This window comes from Aphelocoma coerulescens, chromosome 5, assembly GCF_041296385.1.
Source record: "Aphelocoma coerulescens isolate FSJ_1873_10779 chromosome 5, UR_Acoe_1.0, whole genome shotgun sequence".
Taxonomy (NCBI): Eukaryota; Metazoa; Chordata; class Aves; order Passeriformes; family Corvidae; genus Aphelocoma; species Aphelocoma coerulescens.
This window is the reverse complement of record NC_091019.1, coordinates 19,005,983-19,030,433: the sequence shown is the minus strand read 5'-3', so window position 1 is coordinate 19,030,433 and position 24,451 is coordinate 19,005,983. Positions and strand designations below refer to the sequence as shown.

The 24,451-nt window shown below is 40.8% G+C and overlaps 1 protein-coding gene across 4 annotated transcripts in view; it reads left to right on the top strand.

The window, feature by feature from the left end:
* KCNQ1 (potassium voltage-gated channel subfamily Q member 1) overlaps window positions 1-22,512 on the top strand; it is a 337,731-nt gene extending 315,219 nt beyond the window's left edge. For all 4 annotated transcript variants that reach the window (XM_069016938.1, XM_069016940.1, XM_069016939.1 and 1 more), the window contains one exon: window positions 20,418-22,512. In XM_069016938.1, coding sequence (XP_068873039.1) covers window positions 20,418-20,621 — 204 coding nt within the window. In that variant the 3' untranslated portion in view covers window positions 20,622-22,512. The remainder of the gene's footprint in view (window positions 1-20,417) is intronic.
* The last annotated feature ends 1,939 nt before the right edge of the window (window positions 22,513-24,451 follow it).

Sequence of the window (24,451 nt, the reverse complement as noted above, 5' to 3'; positions counted from 1 at the left end):
CATTAACCCAAGTTTCTTGCCATCCTCAAGAGACAACCAGGGCTGAGATTTTTGATCCGTGTCTCATAAAACCACATGACCAGCTCTTACTATTTTCTTTTCCCTCTGTATTTTCCCTGGTAATCAGATCAATGTGTACAAGAACTGGCTTAACAAATTGGGCTATAGGGTCAAGATGGTTTCTTGTATCACTGAAACTGAGTAAGACCAGAGATTAATGGAAAATTTTCACCTCTAATCATTGGATGGATTTATATTTTCCATCCATTTCTACAACTAAAACTCTTGGAGAGACTTTTTTTAGTCAAAATTTGAAAAAGTAGAATAGCACTGAAACTAATTGACTGTGCAGATTGAAGCACTCCCAGGGCCAGCCCTGACCTGAATGCTCCTGGGAGTAATCCTAAAGTAAGTGTGTTGTTGATAAAAAATAAATATTCTTGACTGCGCTTCTGCTGCTTTTAAATTCAATGGCAAATGAGGACCTCCATCCCATTGTATTTTCACAGACTGATCCCAAAACACAGTCTGCATGTAAGACTCCCAGGTAGAGCTACCTATTCACCTTGAACAAAGCTGGAGATCAAAATGTGCACTTCAGCCACCCAAAAACCATACAAAGGTTTTTGGCAATCTTATTACTCTGCAGCATTAGCAGTTGCAGTTCTGTACAGGGAAAACAAATTTGTCTCCCGAGGGATTTCTGTTGGAAAGAGCTAGTTGGAGCCACTTAGAGAAACAGGAAATTCTGCAGTTTTATAAAGTATTTAGAATTGCTAGCCTCGAAGGCTTCTTCAGAGGTCTCTCCAAAGTGCTTCCCCAGTGTGCAGGCACTTGGGGCAACATCTCAGGAGGGCAAACTGGTGGCGGATAAGGACTGAGAAATGGATGGGCTTTGTCATGGAGAGGGGATGTTATTCAAATAGTAAGAAGTCCTAAACACTTTATTTTAGTTAGAGGTGGCAAAAATCAGCCTCTTTGGGAAAATAAGTTCCATTACAAACCTCTGTGTTGTCTTATGTGAAGAAGACTACTTGGATAACATTTTCCATCAAACCTTCTTGGAATCATTGATGTAGGCTTTTTCATTGTGATCAGCTTTTTGATCCAAGGACATTGAAAGGCTGCACTTAGTCTGTCTTGTTGTCTTTTTATTCCTTTCAGGCCCTTTGGAATAGTGATAGAGTTTTTACTTTTTTAATTAAGTGTTTCAGTACTGTCAACATTCATTATTAAGCTAAAGCCATTTATCTATTTCCAAATTAAAATAGTTTGCCGATTCCATTCCTTGAAATATCTCAGTATTTTTAGAGGTTTTAAAAAATGTGATATTCCATAATTTCCCATACAACAAAAATTCTGTTTTCTGACCAAGGCAAGTAATGGCAGCCCTTTTTTCTGTAAAAGTAACCAAAAATGTGGTGTAGAAGCCAAGTAGTGAAGCACAGTTTGTCTTCCATTAACTGTATTTTGGGATTTATTATACATACACACCTCTTGGTTTTGGCCATCAGGAGTGCTCTGGAGCCTTACCAAAACTTTGTAAGACATTGCCCACTGTAAGACTTCTTTTTAATTGTGTGCATATTTAGCCACCTGGCCTGAAGTTTTCCATTTGGGCATCTCAGACTAAAATACATAGGAATGTTTCAGCTGAAAAGCTTCAGCCATTCCAAGCAGAAAGATAGGAAGAGATGCATAATTTTGTGCATATTATTGTGGTTATTTTTAGGCCTAGTAAGTGTTTTGTGATGCTCTCCTATATCCATGTTTTGGAATGAAGACTTGACATTCACCTGGAAGTTAAATCTCAGGTACATTTATTTTTTCTAATAAAAAACACCCAAACAGAACGACCAACCAACAACAAAACAAAACCTTGACTTTTTATCTGATGAAAGTAAGAGCCTCTAAAATCACCCATTCTTAGGGCAAGGGGGGCAACAGATGAGGAGGTGCTGATCACCTCTCTGGCCACCAGTGTCAGAACACAAGGAAATGGAATGAAGCTGCATCAGGGGGAATTCAAGTGGGACATCAGGAAAAGGTTCTTCACCCAGGGGGTGGTTGGGCACTGGAACAGGCTCCCCAGCTCAATGATCACAGCACCAAGCCTGACAAAACTCTTCTGAAGACAAAGTTCTTTACTAAAACATGCATAACTACTCTTTTCTTTCCTTTCCCTTTTTTTAGTAAGAATGTGTGAGCTGCAGGTCAGATGTTTAGAGAAATCCCTTAAGTAATTATTTACTTTTTCCCTGAAGCATGGCACAGTTTGTTGTTTCTGTGGTTGCTTGCACAGAGGACTCTGCAGAGAAACAGCAGAATCCAGGCTTCCTTCACCAAATAGGAAATCAAAATATGGGACTTTATTTCCTGAGTTGGATTTTTCTAAAGCTTCAAGTACTAAGTTCCTGAGTAACTACTGCTATATGAGCATATATATTCTTGCAAGGGGTTAGAGGGGTGCTGTTCCCCTCCTGTGCTTGGAGCCTGTGTGCCTAAAGGCTGAATGCATCTGAGATCTCAGCTTATAAACACAGGTTGGAGTAGACTTGTAGCTAGTAAGTAAAAGGTTAATGAAGGAAGATGAAGTTGATTTGAACTGAAAAACATTGGTTCAGTTCCTAGGTTTAGCCCCAGATACTTTATGTGTGAGCACAGGAAAGACATTTAATCCCTCCCTATCTCAGCTGCATATGTATAAAACAGGAATGAAAATCTGATCTCTGTCCCACCCCTTGTTTTTATCTCATCTCTTTAGATCATGCATTTTTCAAGGCAAGGGCTGTTTCTCTGTGTGTGTGTGCGGACCTCAGACAAGGCTCCTAAAGTGCTATTAGTGTGTAGTAGGAATAATAACAACAACAATGACAACAACATATGGAGTTCAAATTCTGGCAGACAGCTCAGAGCCAAGACACATTCAGGAGAATGAAACACAGTCAAGCCCAAGACAGCAATTTTCATCCGAGACCAAATTTAACAGTTTGGCAGGGCAACTAAATTTGGTGTTGTGTAAGCTGGGCTTTGCAACTTCAAACCCTGGGTTTATTTACGTTTCAGGGGGTTTTCCTTCCATTTCCATACAGTTCAGTCTGCAACTGGCACTGTTATAGGGCTGGCTCGCTGTGGGTTCTACCCTGCTGCAAGCGACGTTTGGAAATCTGAAAAGAAGGTTTCTTTAATTAACTGAAAACCAGAGCCCATAGTCTACTTGATATGAAAAATAGACCAAATTACAGTGGTATTCATAGCCTGCTGGAATGGTTGGTTGTTTTGGAAAAAAATTGTTTTTAAAGGAGGCTTGCCAAGAAACTGTTCTGTCAGGAAATGATAAATGGCAGTTTGGAGACTTGAGTGGCCTGTGCTGTATGTGTGTGCCTTGGTAACTGCTGACTCAATCCTGTGTGCTCCTGATGGCTCCCACATTCGCAGCAAGGGAATTTACAGTCCTGATTCACAAACTCATTACTGTCCTGCAGTCCAGGACTTTTACACATGGCCTCAGGATTGTTTTATCTGAAAACAATGCAAACACATTTCTTTAAATTACACTTCAGATAACCTTTTGGTTTTCATTACTTTTACAGTGTATGCTAGAAACCTTGCAATTTCTTTTCCAAAACTATAGTTTGTCTGAATACACCCTGCCAAGTTTGGTGTTTTCTGTTAAAGTTGGATTTTGTTTTAATAGTATGTTTTCTATGAAGCTGTGAAGGTTTAAGAAATTTAAATAACAGAACAGTGAAGGCTTGGCTAGAATTTGCATGACAGGGTTGGGTTTTAAGAAGTAAAAGAAAAGACTGTCTCTGTGCACTGAAGAAAGGTCTGCCTTACACAATGCACCATTTAGTCACAGGAGTTCTTTGCAGTGATATGTGTCATTTACTATATTCTGTTACTGTAGGGGATATGTTGCGTGCAAGTGGACAAACCTTTAGAGTGTGCTCTTCTGAGTGCTAACTGTGATCCATCTTTTCAGGGCATTTATATTACCTTAATCCCATTGACATCAATAAGTTTACTCCTCATTTACTCTGGAGTGAAAGAGGAGTGAACTGGGACTATTGTATATTTAGGCGACATTGTTGCAAAACATGTCCCGTTCCTGAGTCAGCGGAGGGGGAGAGAGAGGTTCATGCAGTACACAGAGCTCAAGGCATTATTGTTTTTCTAATGTTGCCTAATGAATCTGACTGAAAAGGGTCGCACAAATGGAAGAAAAAATTTGCATCTACATATCCATGAAAATGTATGCTGTGCGCTTGTAAAGATGAAGTACAGATTAAAGAGTTAGGAGTTAATTTGATAGGAAATATATAGATTCGTTGCCCTTAGCTTGAGTGTTAGAGTTCCTAGGCACTTTAGGAAGAATTTGTGTATTTGGTCATTTGCATCCTTGAAAACCTTTTTAGCATTCACATAGGAGGCAGTTGTGAAAATGCCAAATACTTCAAGGATTCCTTCTCTGCCCTGGCTCCATTATTTTTCTGCCCTGGCTCCTGTTTGCTATTTCTGAACAAATCCTGCCTCTGCTTCCCTTTTATTTGCCCCATTTATGGCACGGGGGTGCAGAGCATCTGCAAAAACCTGGATGGAGAGCTCTGCCCAAGCCCCCAGTGCTCCTTGCCTTGGGTAGATGCTGTTACTTGTATACTGAGGACAGCATGACACCTTGGGGTGTGTTTAGTTGAAGGCAGCACCTACCCAAAGTAACCTCCTGCTCTGCGATTTCCCAGTGACAAACCTGCTGACAGCTTTTACATGCAGTGATTAGGAGAAGAGTAATGTAAAATGCAGATACCTCTGCCCCCTACAGCCACTTAGATGCTGGTTTTCACATAATATGCCATTGATTCTGCAAGTTTTGCATATTGAGCTAAGGGAAGTACCAGCACTGATTAGCATCAGTGTGAACTGGGACTCTCTGAGAAGAACTGAACATGACTTCATGGGGAACTACATCATGAAAGAAATGAATGCTGACCTCGGCATCTGAGTTCCAGCATAACTGTAGGTGCATAAATAGCACGTGATAATCACAAAGTGAATAAAATTAAGTTATTTTACACTTCTCACGTGCTTACAAGTCTTGCTGAGTCAGGTATTGGTATACAGTGAGAGATGGGAAAAAAATATTATTTACATGGAAGTCAGAAGAATCACAGAATCACTAAAAATATTGCTAAACTTAAGATTTCAACAACAGTTTCTGATTACTCTCTTCATTTTCTCTATTCATTCCAATATTCTGTGTCCAGCAATGGGGTATCTCGGTCTTTCACCTTGAGAGGCTTCAGAGTGTGAATCTGTTTCCAGGGTTGCCCAGTTTTGCAGCACTGGAATGACTGCTCCAGAAATATAATGATGTCTGTCTCCTGGGGTGGCTGATTTAAAACCTTTGCCATGAGCAGTGACCCCTGAGTGAGTGAAGTGCGTAATTAGTACAGGTGTTCACTGTACTAACAAAAGCATTTGTAGGCTCAGGGACAGTCTGCAAAGATTGAGATAATGTCCTTTTCCACACAGGGCAAGCTGCTTTGTCCAGCGGGGACATACAAGCCCTAAATTAACTGTAGAATTATAAACAGACCATAATTACAATACATAAGGAGAGAAACCTCGTTTTGACCTCTTGTATTGTGCTTTCACTTGTATTGTGCAAAGTTACAGACTATGTGTTTCACTTCTATCCAAATACATGGATCTTCCTCAGTGAAAAGCTCACCAGGAGTCGAGGGCACTCAGAGAGTAAGGGAAGTGTGGAGCATTTTGCAGCACTGCGTTGCAAACAAGTTTGACAGCGTTTCCTCTGTGTGAAATATTCCTGTAGAAATGGTTCCCTGGAAAATGGCACTTACTTCTGTGTGTCAGTTGCCTTGGAGAAAGGCTGTGATTTAAGCAAGATTACGCTTTAGCCAGAGGCTTATTTTGCTATTGTACTAGATGCTCTGTTGTGCAGCAGCAGGGGGAAAAAAACACAAAGAATCAAGATAAAGTTATATTTGTGATGATGTGTCTGTGTGTCTGCACATCATCTGCAGGCTGTGGATTCATTAGTTTTTAAGTCAGTAGAACTGTTGTATAAATAATGCATATCAGAGCTGGTTGCACATGGTCTACTCACTTGCACGTGTACACTGTGAGTGCTCCCTGAGCCAGAGAGGAGTAAGTGCAACCAGACCTCCTCTGTCCTCTCTGAAAATCAGCTTTTAAAAGGCAGTGTCAGACACTTGTGTCATCATGACAGTCCATGTCCATGCTAGAAAGATGCATTGGTGTGGTTATTGTCAGCATTTCGGGTGGTGTGGGTGCCATTCCTGGCTCTGACATCGTTTTCTGCAGAAACCTGAGGCAAGTCATTTCACTTTCTATTGTTTCCATTTCCTCAGCCATGAATACTGTGTGTGATAGAGCATTCTGAGGCTTGGAGGTCAAAAATGAAAACAGAAGCACTTGGGTTTTTTTATAATTTTTGTTATTCCCACTGCTGTTCTGGATTTATCTTAAAACTTAGATAGAACTTGAGAAGTTTATTTCTTGATGGCCCTGCTATTGTTCAAGTCCAGGCTGGATGAGGCTCTGAGCAGCCTGGTCTAGAGGAAGGTGTCTCTGCCCGTGGTAAGGGTGTTGGAACTAGATGCTATTTAGGGTCCCTTCCAACCCAGGACATTCTATGATTCCATAAAAATATAAATCAACAATTCAGGTACTATAAACAGCAGCATCTTACACCTGAAAGGAGCTGTGATGTTTCAGACTGAAGTAAAGCCCTTTCACATTTCAGAGCAGATGTGTCACAGCTAAAGCTGTTAGTCAAATCACATAAAGCCATCCATGAAAATGGATGAAAAAATCTTTATTAATTCAGAACTAGGTTAGCATTTTGATCTGTAAAGTCCTTAGTGGATACTATAGGACAACTTTTTTTCAAAGGTTGTGTGATTAGGGGTGAATTAATTTCTCCTGAGTAGTTGATTACTCTCTCCATTGGGCTGGGGCAAAAATACTACTTAACGAAAGAGATTAGCAGAAAAAAGAAAATAAATTACTTCAGCGTAACCTCTTTCACTCATTCAAGGAAAATAGGCAAAGGGAAAATAGGAAATGCCTGCAGCTAAACCAGTTTTTGTGGTGGTACCCAGATCTTCCAAGTAAAGCATGGTGTGGCCTATGTGAACACCAGTGATCAGCCTCCAGGAGGAGCAGGCTCAGCTTGCTTCAGACACGGGGTGCTGATTCTCTGGTGTTCCCTTCCTGGAGTGCCACTGTCAATGAAGTCCTTCCTGGCAGATGCCCAAGACAAACTTGGTCCCTCTGTGGAGGATGACCCTTTACATGACAATTAAAGTGGTGTCTCTCATGACTTGTAGCCACTGAAGATCCCGTAGCACTCTCTGGCTGTCTCAGACAGGGTTCAGTACCTTCTCTCTGCCACCGTGACGTTCTCCCCTGCTTTCACTGTGTTGCTGCTTTTTGTTCCTGTCTGTAAATGCTGAGGAGCATTACCCTGTGCTGTGAAACAGATGCTGCCTCCCATCACCGAGAAGCTACATTTTGTTGTTGATTTAACAGGGGTTAGTGCAGCCCTCGATGGCAGGGGCGTGATGAGAGAGAGCCAGCCACGTGTTCCTGCTCCGCCTTTGTGCAATTGATAACAGTTCTGGTAGGAGGTGGAAATGGAGAAGGGAAACATCACAAAGCTTTATGCTCAAGACTGTCACCACCTCTGCCTGAAGAGTCTTCTAGCATTTCATCATGTCTAGACTCTATGTGCTGTGTGATCTTGTTCAGTAGCCTCCTCTATCATAATATAATATTACAAAGCCCAAAGCCCTTTTTTAGTTTTGAACAGTAAATGGTCATTATTATCTTGAGAATGAACAATTCAGACTACTGCCTAAGAACCAGAAGAATAAGAGGTGGATGCACATCTAACATCTGGAGCTGGGCAGATCATTTAGTCTTCAGAAGGCCTGTCAAAATGATTAATCAGCTAGGAAAGATTGTGAGCCTTTTGCTTCCACCACTGAGCAGTTGCTTATGCTGCCAAGAGATCCACTTTTAAGTCATGGTTTACCAGTCCAAACAAATGCCCAGCCTGGCTATATTGCTAGAAGAAGTTACTGACAAAGAAAAGCACTAAGGATTTTTTGTTATCTTTGTCATCCATTACATTTTTCACACATGGTATTTTATCAGAAACATTTGCTTACTTTTGAAGACATTATGGCTTAAAATGTTGTGGAAAAGAGCCTTGATATTTTAACTGACTCAAAACCTGAGGGAAACCTGCAATAGGAGCAATTGGGAAAGTTAACCCATGCAGAACTTGTTACCAGTAGCTGCCAAATGATGTGTCTCTAAGTTTTCAAAATGTATAAAGCCTCCAAAGTGTTGGGAAATTGGTTTAACACCATAAGGTTGCATTTAAGCAGTAGGGAAAAAAGGGAACAGATACGGGTCTTTAAAATCTACTTTCTGAGACCTTGGTGTATACAGAAGACCTTCTTTTCAAGGTTTCCTCTGCAATAAAGTTGGTCAGAAGCTAACTCTGGAAATTGAAGCTGATATTCTTGCATAGCTGGTTGGCTGCAGAACTGGAAATTTAAAGAAAAATGTCTGAAACGACAAAATGCGTAACAAAATAACCACTTTGTCCCCCCCAAATTCAACTGGCAGAGCTGTTGAACTCCTGCAGGCATGGTAATGACTTTGTATGACCCATGAAATTTGACTGAAAACCCTTCTTCATTAGCAGTTGGTTGCCTTTGTTGTAGTTTTGCTCCTGGTATCCATAAGATCTCCTGGTTTGCCTTTATGAATAATACCATGACAGCCAACAAGCAGTTTCTTTTCCTTGTAAACATGGGTTTCCTCTGGTAAATATATTACATTCTCCTTCACTCGTTGGTTATTTGCTGGCTTGTGATTGATTGTATCTGCCTCCACTTTTTGAAGCGCTCAGTAAACGAATGAAATGTGGTTTGAGGATGTCCAAGTTGATTTTAGAGGGTGAGCACCTGCATCTTCTCTGGATTTCAGTGGGGTTTGCTGGATGCTTAAGCTTCTACAAAATGCAAGTAGTTTTATTTTTAGAGGATTCTGAAGGAGATGTTTCCAGGGATATGATTTCAGCAGAATTGAATGATGGTTGGAAAGGCTGGGGGAGTAGAGTGGGCTCACAGACTTTTTATCACCACTGAATTTCACCTCTGATCTCTGTGCAGCCCCTGGGAATGAAAAGTGCCTTTGGAATTGTGTGTGGTTTTCTTTCGTTCCACTGAGCTTTCCCACTGAAATTTTCTGTCTTGCATCTGTGTCTTTGTAAAGCTTAATGCAATGGCAAAACAAGAGGCTGCCTCCTTTCTGAGGAGCAGGCTCAAGCAATCAGGAACACAGCCCTGGTTTTGTGTGCTCAAAATGGGTGCAAACTTGCCACCTTATTTATCACCAGGATTTCTAACCTTCAGATGCCATGGCCCATAAATGACTTCTCCATAATAATATTTATCAAAGTATTTCTGGTCTAATTATTCATGCTGAGCTTGTTCTCTAAAAATTTCTCTTGAAAGAATCTTTTTAAAGATTTTTCTTTTGAAAACAAATTCATGACCACATCAAACAGAGATTCATGTTGCCGTTAGTTTAATTACCAGCAGCCCTCAGGGAAAACTCACTCAAAACTCACTGTTGTTGTAATCGCTGCTCTCCTTTTCTCTCCCCCACTCTTTTTCCCCTTCCATTTTTGATTGCTGCAGAAGTCATCATATGGTGATTAATTTTTTAAGCTCATTGTAGGTACAAAGGGGTTTATGCCCTTTTTTGCCCATATAGTAACTATCAAATTACAAATAATTAGTAGATTATGGGTGCTAAAAAAGAAGCTGGCAAAAGAAAACACTTTTTTTGAGATAACAGTTGAAGTTATCTTGGTTTTTAACTTCTTAAGCAAAAAAGGCAGATAATGGTGTCCTTCCCTGTGCCATGCCATGAGATGAGATCCATAACCTGTGGATCTATTCCAGTCGTAAAGGCCACTGCACCTAGTCTGGCTTTATTCCCTTTGAAAAGCAGCATAGATGCCTCATTTGGATGAAGTGCGAAACATAACATAAGCAGTGCTGACCTAACACGACATGATACATGGCAGATTTGCTTTAAAAAGAGCAGCAGTCTCAAATCTGCTTTGAATTAGAAAAAGTGTTTGAGGGAAAGAAAGGAAAAAGGGAACCATTTCATAGCAGGCATCTGAAAAAGAACAGTTTGGAGGAAGGAGGAAAAATTGTCAGGCAAAACCTTACGGTTAAAGCTGAAAAATGTATTTCTAACACTGGGGATTATGAGTGTATATCTTACTCTTTGTTTTTTTAAAAATAAAATCTTGGCAACTTAAGTGCATACTATGATGGTCCAGAATGAGAACAGCTACTCAATGGTGAAATTATCAGCAGTACTCTGGCAAGAGGTTATTAGTCATAGTCCCAGTATCATATGAGAGCCAGAGCCAAGGATTCAAGAAGCAAAACATTCCCCTTTGGAGAGAGGTCAAGATTAGTCACTTTTGTTTTCTTTAATGGGGGGAGGGGTTGATTTGGGGGTTGGGTTGATTTGGGGGTTATTTTGTTGTGGAGAAGAGTTTTGGACATATTTTTATGCCAGTTGGGTCTTGTACTCTTCACTTTTTAAAGTGTTGTAAATATGCCACTGTTCCACACCGGGAACGGGAATCTACAGCTAGGGGAAAGCTGTTGTCTGACAGCCAAACTTCTGACAAGGAAAATATGGAGTGATATTCAGAGGCTGTACTGCCACAGTTAAGCCAGCAGAAAGGGTCCTCCAGAGGCAAGAACCACAGGGAGTTTTCTTCACATCTGTGGAACTGAGGCATCTGAAATACAAGTGCCTGTTAGCTAAACAGAGAGCCTTTCTTTACTCTGCAGACAGGTACCGGGGTGCTCAGCCTCAAGCACCCCGCGGAGAAACGTTTTGCCGAACAAGAATGTGATTGAGAATGAGAAAGCAACCTGTTCTTCAGCCTTCTGTCTCAATAATAAAAACCAGAGAAGTGCTCTGAAGTTTTCCTTGAGATTGGAAGATGTGCCCAGGACACGGAAAATATTTTTAAGGTTTTTTTAGAGCTCATCCAAGCTGACCTTAAGAACGTTTATTGTATCTGAAGGTGGGTCACTGACTGTACTGCCTCAGTTTCCCTCACGTTGTGCTGGCAATAACAGGACTTACCTGCTGTGCTTAGGTGCACCTTGGCTTGCACAGTGATGTAGATGCATTAATCCTGGAATTATAGAATATCCTGAGTTGGAAGGGACCCCTAAGGGTCATCAGAGTCCAGCTCTTGGCCCTGTACATGACTGCCATTTATTCTAGAACTCTGTGCAAACTACTGCACAAAGATAAGGGGCTTTTTTTTCCTGGTTTCTTTGATCTGTATTTCCACTGTATTTCTGGTTATCTCAAGCCTGTTTCCCATCCTCCATAAGGATGGATTTCAATTTAAGCATAATTTGAGAAGCTGTTTATGATTATGGTGCTGGATAGATATCCAGCAATTTTTGTAGATACATTAACTTCTAATCCTTCTGGTATCATTGATTCACTTGTAAAGAAAGAATCCCCTCCCTTCTTGCCAACTCATGACTTATTTTTAAACAGAGACAGAGGAAAGTTGTGTCTGGTCAAAGAGATACTGTTTCCTGAAGGTGGGGCTATAGTTAATGAAGATAAGCTAATTCTTGAAAATATCAGAGAATTCAGTTAATAGGATAGGGGGATTTGATCATCTTTAGTAGTTTCTGATAAAAGTTATATTTAGAGGCAAGACCCTCAACTTCACTTTCCTGGCTTCATGCAAGGAGAGAAAAATATTCCAAGCTCCCTTGTTTATCTACTGATACACTATTAATTTAGAGGAAAGGGTTAAAAAAATAAATATCTGACCTTTGTAATATTTTAGACAAAAAAAAAATGCTGTATCCTGAGGCAGTGTTGGGCCAAAGACTGTAGATTTTGGATGCTGTTCTAACTTAAAAATTTCCATGTGTTTTAAGTCTCGTCTGATTTATCTAAAACAAGAGTCAACCACAAATTTTAACTGCTTGGCTATAGCCTTCTGGGTGCCAGATAGATCTGCGAGCGTTGCACACATCTGGGCATGGACTGAGAGCTGGGAGGCCAGCAGGACTGGCCTGGGAGCCTGGGGAGTGGTGAGCAAGCAGCGGGGCCTTGTGGCCCAAAACTACACCTAGAGCTAAAGAAAGGCTCTCAGGAAAAGCTGATTTCCAGCAGTTTGGGTGCTTTAAACAAGCCAAATATTTTTGCAAGTTGTTAATAACAGCAACAAAAGCGCTGAACCGAGACCACAGTTCTCTGCTCTCTCTTCTCAAGTGGCAGCTGTTTCCAGTCTCTGCTTCTGACCATCTCCTGCAGCCACATCCATCATTGTCCTCATTTCTGTCTTGACTTACTAGCATTTTAGGTCATCCCTTTCCAACATTTTTACCCTCAAGCCTTTCTGAATCCTTTCCACTTCTAAAAGAATCATAAAATCATAGAATGGTCTGGGTTGGAAGGGACCTTAAAGATCATCCAGTTCCAGCCCCCTGCCCTGGGGACACCTTCCACTAGACCAGGTTGTTCAGAGCCCCATCCAACCTGGCCTCAAACACTTCCAGGGATGAGGCATCTGTAATTTCTCTGGGCAGTACATTCCAGTGCCTCACCAGCCTCACAGCAAAGAATTTCTTCCTATACCTAGCCCAAATTTCCCCTTTTCCAGTCTGAACCCAGGAAAAAAAAAAGTGCTTAAAAGAAGTACTGTCCCAAAATCTTTCCACTTTTTGAGGGCTTGTACTCCCTAACAGTCCATGACCAAATCCATTTCACTATCCTGTAGTTTAATTCTCCCATTTGCCAGCAAAAAACCCTAACCAACGTCCTTGTTAGAAGGAGTGGTTTGTATTCATCTTACCTTGCTTCTGTTAGTCAAGCAGCAAGTTATAGACAAATAATCTTATGAAGGTGACCTGTAAAAAAAAAACCAACTTTTTTGTAACTTTTGATTTCTACTTATTCCTCATAATTTTTACAATCCTAAAGGAATTGCTCTCTTACATAAGCACAACTTCTGTTGTTGCCACTTGTTTCTTTGTAGGGAAAAGCGGTGGTATCATAGAAGAGATAGTTTTGATAACATGCTGCTAATATTCTGTATTTGGTCTGCTGTATTTTATATTATTTATTCCATCATATATTACTGAAGTGGCTTTTTCATATCAGTTTTTTGGTTTTGACCCCATCAGAGCATGTCTCTTTCTAGCATCGGTTTCAAATATAATTCAGGGAGACACCTAATCTGAAAAATAATGTCATTATAGTTGTAGCCTACACTCTTCTAAGAATCATGAAAGAAGTGGAGCTGAGTGAATAATTAACAAGAGATGTCATATTTCCAGAAACTCTGAGGAATCTTTCAGAAAAACATGCTTTTCTTGGAGAAAAGGAACATTTGGAAAAGGAAGATAATTCTCTGCAGTTTCGTTACTTGCTTATCAAAATTGCTTTCCCAATCCTAGTGGAAAGAACGAATGCATAAATCAACCATGTAATTTCTCCCATTTCCTATAGCTTGAGTATTTGCTACCCAAGATCTTGTGCTGAACAACCAGGAAAAAATTCTTCAAACAAACCAAAATTACTTTAAAGTGCCACAAGTGTTGCAGTCAGTAATCAGATGGCCACATGCTGGTGTTGCCAGTTTGTTTTAATTCACAAAACAATTTTTTAAAAAATGTGTGACAAAACTGAGATTCTAGACAGTACATTTGGAATTTACTGTACAAGTCAAGCCCTTCGTAATAGTTCACTGATATAAAGATAACTTCTGGAGAATCAGAGCCAGCAACTGGTTTATAAATCCTGGTTGTTGCTGAGCTCTGATCCTGACTCAGTGACTCAGAATTTTCTCCCCAGGGTCATCACCCTCTGTTGAATGCACAAGCAGCGCACCCTAATCAATGGTGAATTTTCAGCAGCTGTTCAAGGCCTCTTACTACAAAAAATAAGTGGTTTTTTATGCTTTTGAGAAGTGTAAGATAAATATTTTACTATAAAAATACGCAGCAAGACGAGGGCATCAGCAGTCTCAGTTTATTGAAAAAACAGGACAATTTTTAGTATCTCAAAGCAGAGATTGTCACTGATAGCTTTATGCAAGAGAACTGATTTTAGAACTCAGGGTGTAGCAAGTGCTTTTCTTTCCAAAGATGCTTTTTGTCTGAAAGTTACCCATTTTATTTGTCAGTTAAGACAGTGGTTACAGCATTCATATAATATTTTCGTTGACTAGAGAGAGACTTGTCCATGTAACCTTCAAAACCTGGTAATTTTGTTCCTCAGAAGCTCAGCTCTCATGTTTTCCGAGCAATGATCAGTCTTATAGTAGAGTGTTTTTTCACTGGCTCCACTTCTTCTATCCTTCCCCTGGACACCACACACATACTTTCTTCTTTGGCCAGCTCTCAAGAGAAAGTACAGACAGTCTGGAGAACAAATCTTCCTTCAGGCAGATTACATTCTTCTTTAAACACCTCAGTGGTGGGAATAAAGCCTCCAGCAAAACTGCTGCCTCATCTCGGGCAACAAAATAAAACACATCGAAGCCAGAAGTTCTGATAGGGGGTTTTGCAAGAATCTGGGATCTTGGGTGTTGCAAATGGCAGGAAGACACATTCCGTGATTTTTGAAGAATCGTGCACCTGAGGAAAGAAACTTTCTTTAATAATACTGAAATGGTTGGTCTCTCCTGCCATTGTTATAGAGAAATTTTAAAATAAATTCTGTGGGAAGATTCCCATACCTATCCCTGAGCTCCTCTAGAAAGCCACTCCTAACATTGCACCTGTCCCTGTCCGCAGGCCCCTCCAAAATAAAGCATTTACTTTTAGAAATGTTGAGATGTCAGCAAGAAGAGGAGCCAGGGAAGCTGCTCTCTAAAGCTTCCTCAAATATTCTGAAGAACTTAAATAGGAAGAATCCCACCAAAGACAAACGTGATTTATAACCACACGTTTTCTTCTGGAACAGACTCTCTGTTGTTAAGTACCACTGGATACTGATACATTCCTTCATAACATTGCCATTTACAGGTATCTTAAGTTCTGGAATATTTTTTGCCTTTCATTTCTCCAGCTGAGTCACTGGTGTGCCTGATTTTGTTAGCAGAAAGGACTTCTTTGTGTGTTTTTATGAAAGATAAAGCTAGCTTATTACTGAGTGTGGTATTGAACAGCAAACACATTAGGGATTTGATACAATATGGAGAGATGCTCAAAGAAAGCATCTTTTTTTTTTCCCCTAGAAGTTTGCTACACTGCAGAGCAACAGGATCCTCCTTACCAACAGGCCACCAGGAGTGATAAATACATGAAGGTCTCCCAGGTCCTCTCTGGTTATTTTGAAAAAGTGCCTTAAAGAGTTAGTTCACTTTCAGCTGAAATGCTGCACCCTCAGGAATGAATGCTACTTAAGTCAGGGCAGCAGACTTGGGAGTTTAATGTTGTAAAAGCAGATGAAATTTTCCTTTATCACATTTTCCTTCAGCCAACCATTGCTTGCATCCTGGTTTCCCTCTTCTCCTTTAGCAGCTTCATGCTTGGCTCTCTTTACTGAGAACAAGGACAGCCCCCCAAAACCCACTGAGTGAGCAATGCACTGATAAAAATTCTCTTCATTATGGACAAATAATCTGTTTAATCAGTCAACCATGTTAAGAACCTAGGTCGTTATAAAACACCATTCTGTTCAAAGGGAATATGATTTTTACCCTTAATATTTATTTCTAAAATCTCTGAGGATGAGAATGAAGGGCAGATGAGACAGCTTTAATCAACAGCATTAATCAACCTTGATCTCTCCAGAGCATGGAGGAATATTTGGAATAACCTATTAATAATTTGTGGTCTTTGTGGCCGAAATTATGCCAAATTCAAAGTTTTGTCCTTCAGCTTTTCGTGGCTGAAAATACTGTTCCACCCAGGTCTGTAATTGTGTCTGTCATTGCCTTTTCCTGGTAAATTCTTATAATTAGTTTTGGGAGTAGGTCTCCAAAGTGCTACCCTTTAGTTCTCCATTACTGGTGAGCTTAAAAGAGACCATTACCCATCTGTCCCTGGAGACAACCAGGCTTCTGTGTTGTGTTTCGTTTTGTTTTGTTTGTTTTGTTTTTAAAAGCAAGGAAATAAACTCATCGTTGCATAGTATGTTCCAGATCATACCATGAACTTGTTATGAAAGCTTAAAATTACAAAGTGTTTCAAGCTAATACAGCATGAAGATTTGTGGAATTTTAATAGATAAAAATAATAGACAATTTTAATTGAAAATTATTTTGTTCTCTCAGCGAGAACAGTCTCTGTCTTGTTCAGTAGCACCTCCTGGAATGCCTTTGATCCTTTTACAAATATTATTACCTTTATAAATGCATGTCACTAAGTCTACAAGAATTGGGATTTTTCAGCCTGGAAAAGAAAAGCCTTTGGAGTGACTTACTTGTGGCCTTCCAGTACCTGAAGGGAGCCTGCAGGAAAGATGGAAAGACACTATTATAACAGCATGTTATAACTTTGCTTCATGATGTGCCATTTAAGATTTGTGTGCTAACCTTTCAGCTGTTGTGAAGAACTATTTGGTTTTGGGTTGGTTTTTTCTCAGTGCACTGCATGGATGGGATTTTATTCATTTCTAAGAGCTATATTCAAAACTTGTTTAAATCTTCTCTCCATCTGTGCTCAATCTATGATCCTTGAATTTTTTTTTTTTTTTAAACTTAACTCAGAGGATGGAAAAACTTTTTATTCATACAATATTTCGGTAAGACTTAGGAATAACTGTGGTGTGTCATTTCTGAAGTCTCAAACACTGCTTCCTCTTCCCAACAACTGTGAAATACAAAGGAAATTATTTGCATATAAAGAATCTGATCATCAAACATCATGCTTCTAATGAAACATAAATCAGCTACAAAGAGCTTACTTAGTTTTTCCTAAAGGAAACAAATCACTCTGAGTTATTTTTCTATGTAATTAACAATGTTTGCTGTTTTAAGTAGAGAGATCAGAGTTGTTCAAAGTGGTTAAGATTAGAGCAACATCAGCATTTCTTCTGTTTGCTTTACTTTTATTCGTTCTGGCATCAGAGCTAATTTCTAATCAAGTAAATGTGTTTGAAAGTATGATTCAGGGGAGATGATACATTTCTCCATGCTAAGTGCGTAAAGCTGGCTTAATAAAAAGGGTATTGCACACAATGACATTTTTCTAGTGGGTACAATTATCTCTGCAGCAAACAAGTGAATGATGTATTTCAGGATGTGTATTTGGATGATGACAGGCAGATTGGGCACGATAATAAACTAGGCTGTTCACCAGCAAGACTCTTTTTCTGGTACATCAGAGACCTGTGATGACAGTAGAAGTTGCCTTCTGGTGGCTTTTACTTCTCTCTTTAAAATATCTCATACTTTAAGCAGATACTGCTTTGGCAGAATCAAGGATGGGGGCCCATTGTCCCACTGCTGCCTCATTTGCAAATGTCATCTTTTCTGATAGAGCCCCAAGAAGCAGAAGGTCCGTGTACAGAAATCCAGACTCTTCTTCTCTTGTAGTATCCAAAGAATATGTTGCCCTTTGGGACTGATAGTTCAGTCCAAGATTGGCACAGAGCCCACTGAAGTCACTGGGAGTCTGTGACTGCCAAAATCTACCACTGAGTTCAGTGTGTCTTGGAGCAAGCCCTTCACGGGTACAGAACCCCCTGGGAAATGGAAAGCAAAACTGACTAAACAACAGCTAAACACAACCAGCTTGCTGGACCCCCCTCCACCAAAGCTTTGTGGCTTTAGAGCCCTACCCCAACGAGCAGGAACATGGACAACGAAGGTCTTTCCTTTTAATCTCCTATGGCTCAGCTCAATAGCAATTAGCTTCTGCCTCTGCTTCTGTGGGCCTCCAGCACTCCACAGCTGCAGCAGCCAGACCTTGCTGCCTAGAAGAAATTAGACAATTATCTCTGGGAGTTTATTTCCCAGCAAGAATATTCACTTCTCACTTCTCCCCAGTACTTCATCACCAAGATGCACAGCTGTTGAAGGACTATCCAGATCTCAGTCCAACCTACTGTCATGTTCAATACTTCATCACTGCAAGAGTTTCATGAATGCACATTTTCCAGATATATCTCCAGTCTGTATTTCCTCTGGTAATCCCTGCCTGGAATCACAAATTAAGGAATATATACATATAAAAAATCCCCCAGTTCGTTTAGAATAGTCAGCAAAAAGATACTTCTTGTAAAAGGAAGAGTTGTCCTTCAGGCTCTGAAGATAGCTGTTTGTCTGCAGGCTTTCACTGCAGTCCTTCCAGCACGGCTGTCTCAAAGCAAACGATAGCTGGGCAGTGGGGGATGCAGGAATGAGGTATTTTTGTAGGTTTCACTGCCACTGGTTTGTACTGTGACACTTGGAGCATCACGAGTTTGCCATCTGTAATGGGCACCGTTTGGGCAAAATGTGTCTTTTTTTAAGGGAGGGAATAAATAGTGATGAAATGAAAACCTGATGATCTGCTCAGTTTTCCATCTGTATTTCCTTGTAGAAATCTTGAACTTATCTGTTCTTCAGCTTCCTCATTTTGTAGAATCTCATCTTTCAACAGCCATTTCCATCCAGAATTACTAGTGTTTCATGTACCATCTAGGGTGCTTTGCCTCATGTTTTCAAAACCAGCTGCAAAGTATAAATCTCTGGCACCTCATATTTTTAAATCACTGTATCTGCTTCCCTACCAGTTGTACAAAGTGTTTGAAAAAAACCAGCATTTTCTCTATGGTGGAAAAACATTTTAGCCTCTGCTGAAATCCTCCAGGTTTGTTGATGTTCTGCTCAGCCTTACTGTCTTTTGCTATCCTGTGTGATACTTGGATGAGAGCCAGGCACATATAAATTGCTCCCACTCATGCTCTCTCTGGCAGTTTTATGTGCTTTTCACTACTTTCTAGCAGATATTTTAGGCAACAATTTATTCCTACCATGGGTTTTTTTTCTGCTTGCTTTCTTTTCCCTTTCTAAAATGTATTACATCTTTTTGCCTAGAATTTACTCAGTGTTCTAGGATCCCTGTGGATCAATGGGTCAGAGACTACAATGACAAAATTGAGACCTTTTTATTATGCTGGAAGAAGGGAGTAGGAGGCCATAAGGCAGAGTCTTACTGCCCAACTTCAATGCTTTTGCCATGCCAAGGGTTAAAGAGTGGGCAGGACTTTGAAGCTGGAAGTGCCCATCTTCCCCTTCGGATATCTTGCTCAGTACTTCGGATTCAGCGCAGATAGGAGGCTCCCAATGCCAGAAAAAAGGGATGACAGTGGTTGCTTCTTGACTGGGAGATACAAGAAACCAGAGACTGGATCTGTGGTGCTCCTAGAATTCTCAATTTTCCTCCGAGTACCACAAATATATGCCAAAAAAACAGCCATAACCTAACCTCTCTTAGGTATCAGATTTTTCATTGTATTTTCTCCTAAAGAGTAGAAGAAAGAGCAGAAAAAGGGGGGAAAAAGAGAGAGAAATTAAATAATTTAAGGAGCTTCTGTCTAAAGAAGAAAATGAGGATTTTGGATACAGGCTGAACCCCTGGAGTCCCCCAGTCAAGAAATTAATTTTCAGCCATCTTGGAATTCTTGGTTTCTGTCTTGCTGGGGATCATGTCATTCAAAGGGCAATCCTAGGGAATGCTGTTTCACTGGGTTTTGAGAGCATAAAACTGACTCATGTCCCACTCCTAGGTGCTATTCACTCATGGCTGCAGAAAAACCTACAGGCATTTTGTGGCCTGAGCTGTTATTTGAGCCCAAATGTAACAAAGTGCATCACTCAGTCCCAGATTAAGAGTAGATTAGATCACTGCAAATCAAGCAGTTATTCACTAGAGCATATTGGTATTATTAAGGCATATAAGCATGCTATAGAAGTTTATCATGTTTTTTAAAAAAAATATGGACACAATAAAAAAAGGAAAATGCCAACCAAAACCCACAGAAACTTGGTTCTGGGACTTAGTTCTCTATTCCAGCACATCCCTTTAAAATCCCATTTGTCATGTGTTCGCCCAGATATAAAATGAGTGTCAAAGCACATACCAGAGGTGAGTATTAACAAGCTTGTCCTCATTCAACCCTGACCTATTGCATTACATTTCTAAGGATCTGTTCGATGAGCTGTGAATCTGTGGTATCTTCACAGAGGTTGTTGTGGTCCTCATTAATATTACAGGTTTATTAGTGGGTTTGTTGCAATCTCCTTGCATGCTGCTACTACACACCTCTCCCCTTCGCCTCTGTAGGTTACACAAATGGACCAGAAGCTGAACCTCATCACAGACATGCTGCATCATCTGGTTTCCCGTCAGCAGGGGGATCAGGGCAACAACAGATCATCTCAGAGAGGCAACCACAACGTCAGTTCAGAGCTTTTCCTCCCCAACAACACCCTGCCCACCTATGAGCAGCTGACAGTACCGGGAAGAAACGAAGACGACATATCCTGATGTGGTGTGAGTCTGGGTCGGGTTCTTCCTGCCTTACTCCTCTAAATGGGACTGAGTGTTGAGAACCTGGGAGAAATGAAGTTCATCAGCCAACCAAGAAATTGTGCAACTGCTGTATCCACACCATTGGTCTCAAACATGCTCTTCTAAAGTTACCCACAGTAGCCAAAGGATTCCCAGGCTGTCTTCCACCAGGCAAAACTTCTGGAAGCTCCATGTTGATTTTGTTCCTGAACAAATGATCTCAACTTGTTATTTCTCAAAAAGACCAAAATGATGTAAAGACAGGCAAAATGGCAAGGATTTAGAGCTCCTGTAATAATAATAATAATAACAATAATAACAATAATAATAATATTCTAATAATACTTGAACTTAGATGGAAAAAAATGCATTCTGTTTATGAATCTGCAGATAGCAATTTATTTCTGCTACTAAGGTTTTTAAAACAAACTAGGATAACTTATGTTGTTTTTATTGTATAAACACACACTAACATTCTAGACAATAACAAACCACATACTGAATGATTTTCTTTTTCTGTTTTATTTTAGTGTTACTATATAAACAGTTATCAGATAATGACCAGATTTTTTAAATCTGTTTTTCTTCAGGGAGGAACTAATCCTTAATCTGGAACAATACTGTTTATAGTGGAAAGTGCTATAGATTTTCTAAGATATCAGTTTTTCATGGGGGGACAATAAAGTATTATATAGCAAAAAATCATTCTGCCTTCTAGAAAATTGTTGCCAAAGAATTTATATATAAATAGAAAACACAGTGGTCGGAATATACTTGTCCTGGCATAGCATTTTAAAAGGAAGGCTTTCTACTTCTTAAATGTACTGCTTTTTAGCTTACAGAGGCCAAGAATAATACAAGAGGCTGAAGTGGCTGGACTTCACTGGTCCAGCGCTTGAGCTGGCCACTTACAGAACATCCATAATCCTTGCAGGAATCGAGGCTTCGGTTCAGGAAAGCATCTCCCATCCAGACAGCACATATGACAATTTTAATGTTTCCATGAATGATGTCTTGAGAAACTCAACTCCCAACAAGAGTCAGTTGGTATTGACAAATGCCAGCTCTTTATTTAGAGAATTGAGGGCCACAGCCCATGGGGCTGAAGCACACTGCCCCACATGATGACTGCAATGAAACCAACAGTGTTGGCTCAGAGTGAGTTCTCACACACACAACTTGAGCAGGAGTTGGGCTTTGATTACTAAGGCTGAAATTACTAAGCCCTTGCAGAGAGTCAGTGCCTGAATCATGTCAGGCTTTAGAGCTGACAGCCTCAGGAAGAACTCTTTAGTCCAACGTGGTGGTTGTGGTAGCTCAAACTGCTGGGGGAAAGAGAGATGTAGACGGATTTATCAGCTCTTGCACTTTGAGCATCCTACACAGCCAGTGCACCCTGTTCCCCTCCCTGCAGGCCCTGCACCTCACAGTGGTCTCCCTCTCCTGGTGGATGCCCTAAAGCCTCATACCTTGGCACAGCAGTTAATGCTACCAGTCTGTAATATCTCTGAGCAATCTGAAATACTGATGCATAGTGAATGAGATCACAGGGAACCTTCTCACAGTGCTGCTCACATTCTGGGCTTGCTTTCCAACATTTCATCTCTTCCATTTGGACTGCAGAGAAAGTATCCTGTATTTAACTTTACAGATTCTGTTAAAATTATCCAGCCTCTCTGTTGTACAGTAGATAAATGTTAAAGGTGTAGAAATTTACAGGCAAAAAGAAGAATTGTATCTGGGCATTATGTTTTCGTAGAAATCAAAATTATTCTCATGATTTTGGAACATTTTTTAAATGAGATTCACTATGTAATTTCAGGTTATCAATCAGCCTGTAAATTTCCTAATAAAACACAGGACAAGAGTGCCATGTCTTTTGCTTATTCTAAAATCCAGACACTTGATACACACAAGAAAGCTGCTGGCTTTTCTTTTCTCTCTTATCCCACAGTACAGTGTACTGATGCCTTTATTTGCAATGCAGGCCTGTAAACCTTCTTCTGGTACTTCACTAAAGAAATAAAAGAAAATCTGGACTTTTATCAGCTGGGATAACTTTGGAGAGAAGGTTGTGCCATGTGGCCCTGGCTGGAAGCAGACAGGTCTGTGCATTTCTAGGGGCATTGTTTTAAGCAGAAAATGTGTCCATTCCTGCCTGTTTGTTCCCAAGACCATCCCTCCATTCTCTGTTTGACATCTAATCTTGGTGATAACAGTCTGGCACAGCAAATGCTTAATGCAAAACATAATTTCCCTTTCTTGTCAGTTGGTCTATAACCATCTGCAAGTCTCCATTACCAGAATCATCAGAATCACCGGATTTTATGGGTTTTTGAGGCAGGTGGCCAGTTGTGAGGTCAGTGATTCCTCACCTGAGTCCAGCTGATCCTTTCAGAAAGTACAAAGCTCTGAGATCTGCTACTTCAAACCTGATAATCCACCTCATCCTAAAGAAAAGAAGATGATTGATTTTCCCTGTTGAAGAGGGATATTATAAAATGAGCCATCTAAATTTGCCATGCAGCTGCCTGGAGCGAGCCAGCCATCCCCAAGGGCTCACCAGAGACAGATCTGACCTCTCTGCTTGGAGGACTGACTGGAATTATCTGCCCTGCTGGGGCTTCATACCTCAATGACTTCTCCTGGAAGCAGGTGCCTCAGCATCTTTCTTGCACGGAGCTCTGTGGAACAGCAGCAGAGGGAAGATGAGCTGAGCAGTCCAGTGCTGGAGCAGCCTGAAGTAAGCAGCATGCAGTGAGTATGTGTTTCTGCTAAAACCCTTTTGCTTGTGTCTGCTGTTCAGTCAAACTGTCCAAAGTGTGGGGTTTTTTTAAGTGGGTATGAAATGTTTGTTAATATCTTGAAGGGGAGCAAAGGAAACTCTAAGGTTTGACTTTATAGTTCTACCCCATTTTTGTGAACTGTGTTAAAATAAATATATCTGAGTCTGCAAAAGAAGCCTCTTTCTTAGAGTAGCTTAATAGCAGTTTGCATTTTAAGACTGGTGTAAGTTAGGCCTAGACCCTCATCCCTGTTTAAAAATAATATAGGTCAGTTTAAAAAAAAGTACTCTAAAAAATGTTAGCTGGCTCAGCTTCCCTAGCCTGCCAGGGGGATGCCTGATGTATGCCAGATACAGAAGGTAGGAAGCCCGGGAAAAGGGGAGGAGGCAAAACATGGGGCTGCCCAACTGAAGGAGGGGATGAAATCTCACCCTGCCTCAGCCCACAGCAGAGGCAGAGGATGTGCAAGTTCGTAGAAAGGAAGATTCACAGAAGGTGGAGAGGATTTGTGCCGGGCAGGAGGTTTAGTCCATGAGCAAAAGCCTGGGCTCGTGGTGAGGGGAATGTGGTGGATTCAAGAGACAGAAGCACTGCCTGGCATCAGCGTTAATCTACAGTGTGACCTCAGGGCGAGTCATTTCACCTGCGTGGCCACATCTGCTGCCCCCTCTCCTGCACTCAGCCCACTTGTTTGTTTGGACCACAAATTCCTCAGGACAGGGAGGGCCCCTTTCTGTGTGTTTGCTCAGTGCCTACACAAAGGGACCTGCCTTCTGGGGACGGGAGGTACCACTCTCTGATAAATAATTACCCACCCTGGAGTCCTGCTACAGGCAAACCCTTAATTATTCCGAGCCCAAGGAGTTTCAGTTGGAAGTGCCTGCTGCCAAACTAACAGTTAGAGGAGGCTGGGTTTTAGGTCGCCTTCCACACAGTATCTTACAAAAGGAGATCAGAAGCCTGGCCATCACTCATTTTCACTCTTCTGCTTTAAAGCAGGTTCATTTCAAATAACACAAC